Source organism: Coregonus clupeaformis, chromosome 1 (assembly GCF_020615455.1).
Source record: "Coregonus clupeaformis isolate EN_2021a chromosome 1, ASM2061545v1, whole genome shotgun sequence".
NCBI classification, from domain to species: Eukaryota; Metazoa; Chordata; class Actinopteri; order Salmoniformes; family Salmonidae; genus Coregonus; species Coregonus clupeaformis.
This window is the reverse complement of record NC_059192.1, coordinates 46,817,562-46,828,809: the sequence shown is the minus strand read 5'-3', so window position 1 is coordinate 46,828,809 and position 11,248 is coordinate 46,817,562. Positions and strand designations below refer to the sequence as shown.

Below are 11,248 nucleotides of genomic sequence, written 5' to 3'. Positions count from 1 at the left end.
CTCCACGAGGTGAGATCTTGCATGGAGCCCCAGGACGAGGGAGATTGACAGTTATTTTGTGTTTCTTGCATTTGCGAATAATCGCACCAACTGTTGTCACCTTCTCACCAAGCTGCTTGGCGATGGTCTTGTAGCCCATTCCAGCATTGTGTAGGTCTACAATCTTGTCCCTGACATCCTTGGAGAGCTCTTTGGTCTTGGCCATGGTGAAGAGTTTGGAATCTGATTGAATGATTGCTTCTGTGGACAGGTGTCTTTTATACAGGTAACGAGCTGAGATTAGGAGCACACTCTTAAAGGGAGTGCTCCTAATCTCAGCTCGTTACCTGTATAAAAAACACCTGGGAGCCAGAAATCTTCCTGATTGAGAGGGGGTCAAATACTTATTTCCCTCATTAAAATGCAAATCAATTTACAACATTTTTGACATGTGTTTTCTGGATTTTTTTGTTGTTATTCTGTCTCTCACTGTTCAAATAAACCTACCATTAAAATTATTGACTGATAATTTCTTTGTCAGTGGGCAAACATACAAAATCAGCAGGGGATCAAATACTTGTTTTCCCTCACTGTATAGCCTTGTTGATTTGATTGAAATATTTAAGTTGAAAGGGTGCTGGAATGGCAGAGGCAGTGTCCTTTGGGTGGTGGACCATTCTTGATACACACGGGAAACTGTTGAGCGTGAAAAACCCAGCAGCGTTGCAGTTCTTGACACACTCAAACCAGTGTGCCTGGCAACTGCTACCACACCCCGTTCAAAGGCACTTCAATATTTTGTCTTGCCCATTCACCCTCTGAATGGTAAACATACACAATCCATGTCTCAATTGTCTCAAGGCTTAAAAATACTTATTTAACCTGTCTTCTCCCCTTCATTTACACTGATTGAAGTGACATCAATAAGAGATCATAGCTTTCACCTTGATTCACCTGGTCATTCTATGTAATGGAAAGAACATGTTTTGTACACAGTGTACAGTATATCATCACTCTAAGCACAAACATCAAATAAAAATATCACTTTTATAAAGATATCTTGCTGTATAAACACTGTATTTCGTAAAAATGATGGTGTATTTGACAGACGTATTAGTAAATCAAGACAAAAATATAATGGCGCTCCTCAACATCACATGGTTATGAAAATAATGTTGTTCATTTAAGCAAATTCAGATGGAATGAAGGCATTCTTTTCCCTATCTTTGTTTCACACTAACTGCATTCAGCCATTTCAAGTACGTATCCCACATAGCTATGAAATGTTTCTGAACATAACATACGGCTTGTTAATTACAGCTGTAAAATTCCACTGTCTAGTCTCCATTCAATTCACTGTCATGAGTCTGTTCTCCTTATTAAGGCCTTCTAAAAGGTGGGGCCTGTCTTTGGAAAAAAGGGCCAGAGTTGCCTCCATCACCCCATCTCCCCTCACCCATCGCTGGCCATGCTTCCCCGTCGGCTCAGCCTCATCTCCACCAGGCCCAGCTTATTGATGGAGCTCTTGATGGAGTTTCTGAACATGGAGCTGGAAAAGCAGTAGATGACCGGGTCCAGGGTGCTGTTAAGGTATGTGAAGCCAATGGACAGGCTGAAGAGCTCACCTGCCATTTGGTAGGAGTGACAGTCCAAGGGTCTGGACTTCTTGATGTAGAGCGAAACCATGCCTGTCGCGATTCCGGGAAAGAAACACAGCACAAACATAGCCACAATTATCCCCACCACCCGGATGGCCCGCCGCACCTTCTTCTCCTTGTCCAGCTGCCGTTGGCGCAGGATGCAGGCAATCCTGGCTGAGCAGAACAGCAGGAGCAGCAGGGGCAGGAAGAACTCCCCGACGAACACCATGTAGTGCAGCAGGATCGCCGGGGGAATCACAGTGTAGGTGCTGAAGCTGCGGCACAGGGAGATGTTGTCGTGCTCCCTTAGGAGGTTGGTGGCCAGCAGGGGGAGCCGCAGGGAGATCACCACCATCCAGATGCCCCCCGCCACCATTCCCGCCTGGGTAGACGTCATGTGGTTGATGCGGTGGTGCGGATGGACCACCTTGAAGTAGCGGTCGAAGGCCACGCTAGTCATGAAGGCAATGCTTGCCGAACGGTTGACAGCCAGCATGAAGAGGTTGATCCGGCACCAGGCGGCGCCAAACACCCAGTCTTCCCCACGGAGCAAGGTATCGATGCGGAAGGGCAGGCAGATGAGCAGTATGAAGTCAGCCAGGACCAGGTTGAAGAGGAACAGGGTGTTGGCCCTCCAGGTCTTCAGACGGCAAGTGAAGATCCACAGGGCCACTACATTGCCTGGCAGGCCCAGTAGGAGCTCTATAATCAGGACAGGAGGCAGTATGTCGGCCACCAGATACTGAGCGGATGGGCAGTGCAAGGTAGAGTTACTGTGTGCTACTGTAGCCGTTTCAGCCATCGTTAGATTGAGTATGTTTTCGCTTCCAGGAAACCTTGGATGTTGCCGTTTTTCACAAAGTCCACCTTTTCCTCTTTTCAGAGCATCTCAGGGGGATATCTGCACAAACAAAGGCAAATGTGAGAAAATAAAGTAAAATTCTAACTGGGTCATGCTTTCAAGACAGACAGACCGACAAATGTGTTTTCTAAGATATTTCTGTTCATATGCCTACTTGTTTGGTAAAAAAGAAAGAATAATGCTAAGCATGTTGGAGGTTCCTCTATCATAGGGCTTACCCATGGGTAAGAGCTCGGCAAAACTAGCCTGGTTGACACACGACCCACATGACTACGCAGCAAGCTGAAGTAGAGAAGCTGGTGTTAGCAAGACTACAACAAAACAGCTTTGAGTCAGGCTGTGTCCACTTACCTAATAGTACTATCTAGTAGTAGAGAACCAATTCCTGCTCTGTGAAGTAAGTGGCGAAATGCATCTGCAAGATTACAGTTTCTCAACTCTTTTGAAAGCTTGTTTGTTGCTGAAAGTGTTGTAAAATGTGAGTGTTCACACTCTAAATCGTGACTTCCCATTTGTCCAATTAAATCATATTCTGTTTTAAATTCACAGATTACACACCCTCTCACTTCTTTGTATTTTCCAGCCTCACTTTCCATGCTTACAGCTGCACTACACAGCATTCAGAAACACACAGTGGGGAATTAAATTTTGTATGTTCTTAGCTCAAAATGGACTCCTGCCTCAGTGCATGTCAATGGAAATGCTTGTTATGTTTGCTTGTAAACATTGCATTTTTCATGAACAGCTGATGAAATTGCCTTTTGATGTAAGAATAAGCCTTTGATGAGAAACATGAATCAGACACGAGAAACAACATTTCAAAACAACATACCCGTATATATATTGTTACGTTCCCCAGCAAGAAAACCAAAAATGTCGCTTAAACAGAAGGGGGAACTAACAAAGAGTCACTGACCAACAACCAAAACGAAAAAGGTGGGGTTTTAGGAGGGGTTCTGAAAGACACTCATGGGGGTGTCCACTGAAAGTTGACTAGCAACAACAACTGGGACCTAAAAGACACCCACCATGAGCGCCCACTAAATTTGCCCAAGAAGAGGCAAACAAAATAAAAATAAACACCAAACTTAAAGACAGGAAGCAAACCAAAAAGGTGGAGCAAAACAAAATCTGGGAAATCAGATAAAGGATTTGTCGTGGAAATTACCACTAAGGACCCTAAAGTCAAGCTTAAATGAATATATGTTTATTCACGCCAGCGGAGAGATTACAGACAAACAACACTTCATGGGAAGGTTAGTCAGAAGCTCTGAAGAGGTATTTCCCCCTCAGCATATTTGTACTATCACTACGAGTTACACAAAGATAGCCAAATGCATCCTTTCTCAGCAAAGCGTTTGCTCCCAGAGACTGGCTGCAGAGGAGAAGAACACCTGGCAACCGCAGCCAATAATTCCACTCCCGCCAACCTTGTGAGAGCAAACCTCAGACACCCTGTCTGTCTACAACAGGTGCATTTCTAAGTATGCAACAGGTCAAACATGTATGATGTGTGAGACAATGTAAGCAGAAAGAGACACAGTAAAATTCCACTACAGATTGTTTGTCTAGAAATCAAAATAGGGAGAGCTAACCCTCTGCAGCTATAAAGACAACTCCTATTCACACAACTGCTAGCTAATATTGCAAGTTATAGCATTGTAAGACTGTATGTGTCAGCTGTCAAAGGAGGACATTAAACTCAACCATCTAGTTATCGATCGTGTCGTGACTTCCCTTTCAACCACGCACCTCACAAAGTCTAAACTCGACAATATTATAACTTTTTACCATATTTAGAATATGTATCCACTACTCACCAGTTGAGTCGTGTGTTTGGGGTCAGTGTGACTACAATTGGGTTTTAAAGGCAGTCTATGCTCCTCTCAGCATATTTTATCTCCTCTCATGTGTGTCTCCACTGTTCAGGCTTTTATGTTGGCTTTAAGAGGAGTGTCTTGAGACAGTCACTTTAGACTGACTTCCTCTGAGGGCTGGCCAGAGCCAGTGTGACATCACTGTCAGCATGATCTCTGAGCTAATTCAGAAAGTTTGCAATCACAACCAGACCCTCATTTCTTAGTCCTCTGGCTGATTCATTTGACATGCAACTGCTTGTTCACAGTCATAGGGGATTTTGTTCCAAATACCAGTGAATCAAGATATGGATGTAATATGAGATACGAGAAGGTGAAATGTGCTGGCCTTATAAGAAGAAAACTAGGAATACATACAACATTTCTAAAAACCTGTTTTTGCTTTGTCATTATGGAGTATTGTGTGTAGATTGATGAGGAAAAAAACTGACAATTTAATCAATTTTAGAATAAGGCTGTAATCTAACAAAATGTGGAAAAAGTCAAGGGGTCTGAATACTTTCCGAAGGCACTGTACATGTACACACCACACATTACATTAGCCTGGGAGGCAGATAATGCTGATATAACTATATATAACTTCAGTGGTAGAATATTTTTAGAGTGTATTCTTACAACCATTTAGCAAACAGTGTGACTCTTACTGGGTGTAAGAGTCACACTGGTGTAAGGGTTAAACACAAATCGAGAAGGAAGTTGATGCTGCATCTAGTGGAAATTATTTTGAAATCATGGGGGTGGCATACATATAGTTCTCGATCTGTCTTTGGATGTTTTGGGATGTTTTTGTTTCCTTGCCTGGTGAACCTGTCAAAATGACATTTCTAATATTGCATAACTAAATATGTAGTAGGTATCACAAATAATTGGTCCAGTAGCCATGCTGTAACTGAAAATTAAAACATGCAGAGTGAACCATCTCAAACCATCCCACTTGGACATGGTAAATAATAAATAAATCATAACGGCAACAGATTAGAAAGAAGCATAAATGTGACAGAGATTAATAGAGTTGTCTCCTGATATGCACTGGCATGGGTCTACCATGACTATGTGCACTAAGCCAGACCATACAGATATATGGAGCAAGTCAAGGACATTTATTTTGTGAAAATAATTAACTGGTCCACACCCACACAGTTGTAAAGAGGGCACGACAGCGCCTCTTCGCTCTCAGGTGGCTGAAAAGATTTGGGATGGGCCCTCAGATCCTCAAAAAGTTCTACAGCTGCACCATTGAGAGCATCTTGATTGGCTTCATCACCGCTTGGTACCGCAACTGCAAGGCACCCAATTGCAAGGCGCTACAGAGGGTGGTCAGTACGGCCCAGTATGTCACTGGGGCTGAGCTCCCTGCTCTCCAGGATCTCTATACCAGGCAGTGTCAGAGGAAGGCCCAAAAAACTGTCAATTGACTCCAGCCATCTAAGCCATAGACTGTTCTCTCTGCTACCTCACGGCAAGTGGTACTAGTGCACCAAGTCTGGAACCAACAGGACCCTGAACAGCTTCTACCACCAATCAATAAGACTGCTAAACAAGACTTATAAATCAAATGGCTTCCCAGACTACCTGCATTGACCCTTTTTTGAACTAACTCTCTTGCACTGACTCTATGCACATAATGGACTCTACCCACACACTCACACATACAATACTTACACTGACACCCCAACACACACACACACACACGCACACACACACACAAACACACACTACATACGCCCACACACACACACACACATAACATGTGCACACATGCATAGCCGCGGGACGATGTTTGGGGGTGGGGGTGCTGCGTATATCGGTCCGCTAATACAGGACTAGTAAAGGCCCAATGCACTACTTTTATGAAGAAAAAAAAACATATATTTGTATTATTAATATTAATAAATACAAAAAAATATGATATTTCAGGGGGTACAGCAGCACCCTCAGCATCCCTACTTCCCGCGGCTATGCACACATGCATACTGACACCGCACACACTCACACATACACACACTTTCACACTCACCACATATGCTGCTGCTACAGCTCATTCTATTATCTATCTTTTCTGTTGCCCAGTCAATTTACCCCTACCTATAAGTACATAGCTACCTCTATTGCGTCGTACCCCTGCACATCGACCCGGTACTGATACTCCCTGTATACAGCCATGTTATTTTTACTTGTTATTGTTATTCGTTATTCACTCTGTATTTATTCCTCGTGTCACTGTTTCTATTTTATATTTTCTATCTTTATCTTTAACTCTGCATTGTTGGAAAAGGACCCGTAAGTCTACACCTGTTGTTTACGATGCATGTGACAAATAAAATACAATACATGATTTGATTTGATTTTACACGGCGCACTTATCACTCATTATTGACGGTACTGTCTTTGAACAGTCTAGACAGGTGATTAAAAAAAATTATGGTGTGCGACAAGTGTTGATCTTCTCTCCCTGTGACAGAGGCTGGTGATGACGAGGAGGCCCCACTAGAGCCACCAGAGCGGGTGACCCATCGTCCCCTGTCCCCTCAAGCCTGCCTCTATGTTTACGCCCTGCATGGCTGCCTGTGTGAGGTGAGCTTCACCGCTATATGTGACTGGTGGGAGACCCAGGACAGGAGGCTGGCAGGACACACCTGCCTTTGGGCCCTCCCCATGAACACCTTGGCCATCTTCCTCATAGAGGGCCTGCGTGGCAGGCTGTTGGCCCAGCTCTTCCCCCTGCTGTTGCGGATGCTTGTCTGCACCCTGTTCATCTACCTGTGGGAGTTTAGCTGGGGCATAGTGCTGAGGCTGCTAGGAGCAATGCCATGGGACTACTCTGGGTTTAGCTATAACCTGGCAGGGCTGGTGACTCTGGAGTACGCCCTGCCCTGGGCCCTTGCCTCACTCATAGCAGAGCAGCATGTCATCAGGAACACTCTGAGAGTACGACTGATTAACTGATGATCTGTAGCGGATTACCAACACAGCAAGACATACAGTCTCACCTCTATCCGGTGGCGTGTATTCATGGATGCCAAGGGAAGCCAGGCTTCCCCAAATATTGACCAATAAAAATATAGAAATTATTAAATAATTTGCCAGGCTTCCCCAAATATTTGACCAATAAAAATATAGAAATTATAAAATAATTTATCTTTCGTCTCTCTGTTTTCATAATTTTCCGTCAATTCACAAGTGGCTGAATCTCACCAGAGAAATCATCAGAGCGAGGGAAACAGTGCCCCTTTGTTTCAGTATGTGTAGCCCATGTATCTGATTCTGTCTGGAACAAAAGAGTATGACATGTTGTCGCTGTAACATATGATTGATTGATGCCAGCAAGCATTTGGCCTCCTTGATAAAAAATTATAGAATTAAAATAATTAGCCAATCAGTGTTAAGCTGAATTCAACTGTGGGTTGTCCTGGTGCAGCAAAATGCCCCCCAAGGGAGGCTTCACACCAATCAAATCACTTCTTGAGCAAAACGTCATCATTGTCAGAACAACATGTCTATTTCTGGTCTGCTTGTGTTGATGTCCTGCATTAGCTAGCTTGCTAAATCGTCCGTTTCCTAAGCCATGGATGGATATGGGAATTTGGACTTGTGGTTTTGACTTTATTCTCTGTGCAGGCCAATGATTATGATGGCAATTCTGCTCTAACTGTAAATTCATATACTGTGCCAGTGGCCTGGGACGATTGAAGTTCAATATGTAGCCTAGATGTAACCTAGTAGGCTCACGTTAACAGAAATCAGTAACATGGACAGCCACATGATATTTAGCAACATTAATTGGAGTAAATCGTTTTTAGTATCTTTAAGTTTGTTTTCATTGTATTAAACTAAGCATATATAGCCTTGTTGATTTGATTTAAATGTTTAAGTTGAAAGGGTGCTGGAATGGCAGAGGCAGTGCTCCCATTATCTTTGAGCAGACTTACGTTAACTCCATGGTTCAAAATCAGTAGTTGTTTAGTAAACTGTCGAAAACATTAACTTGCTTGACCATGCTGCAGGTCATATAACTGTTTGTTACATGCAATATTTGCTTTGTGGACTTGATTTCCGGTTTTGTGATGGATTCTTTACTGACTTGGCTTCCCCAGAGATTTTAACCACGCAAAGCTACTGCCTCTATCCCATAATATGCATAGCATACATAGAAACACACCACACCATGTCATTGACAGCATGCTCACAGATCCCCTAAATTCCATTGTTTTTAGTAAGCATGGTAATAAACTGTCAACATGGTAATACCTGCAAGCATTTTTACTGAGAGATCACTAAAAGCATACTATTAAGGGGCAAAATCTAAGATACATTGCACTGACTTCGCTGATGTGGAATTCAAGGGAAGGTATATTTCTTTCTAAGCTGTGTTTTTGGTGCAATTTCACATAGCACAAAATTCCACAACTTTGGGGATTCTTTGAAAGATACCGGACGATTACTTATAAGGGTGGGTAGTTGGTTGTCACGGCAGCAAATAACAAGTGCACTAGCAATCATCAAATGACGCAAGCTGGAACATGACTGACTGTATCACTCATCTACTCTGTGGGCAGTACACTTTGCTGAAAAGAGAGGCCGCTGTCACTGTCATAAACTCGCACACAGCATTCAGCTGAACAACCTAAGTACTGTTCAAACATCCTGAGGATCAAGGGCCTCATATAAAAAATATACAGTTCCAGTCGAAAGTTTGGACACACCTACTCACTCCAGGGTTTTTCTTTATTTTTACTATTTTCTACATTGTAGAATAATAGTGAAAACATCAAAACGATGAAATAACACATATGGAATCATGTAGTAACCAGTGTTAAATAAATCAAAAAATATTTTGTATTTGAGATTCTTCAAAGTAGCCACCCTTTCCCTTGATGACAGCTTTGCACACTCTTGGCATTCTCTCAACCAGCTTCATGAGGTAGTCACCTGGAATGCATTTCAATTAACAGGTGTGCCTTGTTAAAAGTTAATTTGTGGAATTTCTTTCCTTCTTAATGCGTTTGAGCCAATCAGTTGTGTTGTGACAAGGTAGTGGGGGTATACTGAAGATAGCCATTTTTGGTAAAAGACCAAGTCCATATTATGGCAAGAACAGCTCAAATAAGCAAAGAGAAATGAAAGTCCATCAGTACTTTAAGACATGAAGGTCAGTCAATTCTGAAAGTTTCAAGAACTTTGAAAGTTTCTTAAAGTGCAGTCACAAAAACCATTAAGCGTTATGATGAAACTGGCTCTCATGAGGACCGCCACAGGAAAGGAAGACCCAGAGTTACATCTGCTGCAGAGGATAAGTTCATTATAGTTAACTGCACCTCAGATTGTAGCCCAAATATATGATTCATAGAGTTCAAGTAACAGACACATCTCAACATCAACTGTTCAGAGGAGACTGCGTGAATCAGGCCTTTATGGTCGAATTGCTACAAAGAAACCACTACTAAAGGACACCAATAATAAGAAGAGACTTGCTTGGGCCAAGAAACACGAGCAATGGACATTAGACCAGAGGAAATCTGTCCTTTGGTCTGATGAGTCCAAATTTGAGATTTTTGGTTCCAACCGTCTTGTCTTTGTGAGACGCAGAGTAGGTGAACGGATGATCTCTGCATGTGTGGTTCCCACCGTGAAGCATGGAGGAGGAGGTGTGATGGTGCGGGGGTGCTTTTCTGGTGACACTGTCTGTGATATACAGTATTTAGAATTCAAGGCACACTTAACCAGCATGGCTACCACAGCATTCTGCCCATCTGGTTTGGCCTTAGTGGGACTATCATTTGTTTTTCAACAGGACAATAACCCAACACACCTCCAGGCTGTGTAAGGGCTATTTGACCAAGAAGGAGAATGATGGAGTGCTGCGTCAGATGACCTGGCCCTCCACAATCAACCGACCTCAACCAAATTGAGATGGTTTGGGATGAGTAGGACTGCAGAGTGAAGGAAAAGCAGCCAACAAGTGCTCAGCATATGTGGGAACTCCTTCAAGACTGTTGGAAAAGCATTCCAGGTGAAGCTGGTTGAGAGAATGCCAAGAGTGTGCAAAGCTGTCATCAAGGCAAAGGGTGGCTGTTTTGAAGAATCTAAAATATATTTTGATTTGTTTAACACTTTTTTGGTTAACACATGATTCCATATGTGTTATTTCATTGATTTGATGTCTTCACTATTATTCTACAATGCAGAAAATAGTAAAAATAAAGAAAAACCTTGAATGAGTAGGTGTGTCCAAACTTTTGACTGGTACTGTATATATATTCAGTATGTCCATCAAATATCTAGACTAACGTTTTGTGTAATGCTGATTTCTATTTTATTTCTACAGGGGTGCTATTTTAATTTGATCACTCTGTTGTCCCAGAGAATGTTCCTGCACAGCAGGAAATGCAAATTCTAGTGTTTTCAAGGTTTAAAAAGACTTCTAAACTGTGTAATTTCCACTTTAAAATGTCAGACTTGATTTGCCCTAATGAAAAATGTATCAAATGTTGTCATGAGAATTTCTCTCTCTCTCTAATTAAACTTAATGCTCTGAATAATTATCAGAGGGTGTAAGGCTCTGGTTTTAATCATGAATTAAACAAAGGTCCACAACCAGCAAGAATGATCTGTATTATTTAATCATGGAGAGCTCCCCCCCCCCAAAACACATATCCAGCCTTTATATATGCTTCACCCAAAGGAACTTTGCTCCGCCCACCTTTAGGCGGCCTGTAACCAGTTTCTCAGTCCCCTTCATCCTGGAATGTTTGTCTCAGCAGTTTCTAACTCACCCCCTATGTTAGTGGGTTTATAATGATAACCCTAACACAGTTCACACAGTCATCATCAGTATTGGGGTGAACTATTTTAGTCATAATCATAATTCCTCTATCAAATGTATAAAACAA

At 42.5% G+C, this 11,248-nt stretch overlaps 2 protein-coding genes across 2 annotated transcripts; one reads left to right on the top strand and one right to left on the bottom strand.

The window, feature by feature from the left end:
- Positions 1-1,007: 1,007 nt before the first annotated feature.
- On the bottom strand, positions 1,008-4,406 carry LOC121582768 (hydroxycarboxylic acid receptor 2-like). The gene is made up of 2 exons (XM_041898866.1): positions 4,302-4,406; positions 1,008-2,520 (listed from the first exon to the last, which is right to left on the bottom strand). The coding sequence occupies exon 2, from the start codon at positions 2,419-2,421 to the stop codon at positions 1,432-1,434; it is 990 nt and encodes a 329-aa protein (XP_041754800.1). The 5' UTR covers positions 2,422-2,520; positions 4,302-4,406; the 3' UTR covers positions 1,008-1,431.
- On the top strand, positions 2,702-7,304 carry LOC121572222 (transmembrane protein 229B-like). Its single transcript, XM_041884536.1, has 2 exons — positions 2,702-2,705; positions 6,820-7,304. Exons 1-2 carry the CDS (start codon positions 2,702-2,704, stop codon positions 7,302-7,304), a joined length of 489 nt encoding a protein of 162 aa, XP_041740470.1.
- The last annotated feature ends 3,944 nt before the right edge of the window (positions 7,305-11,248 follow it).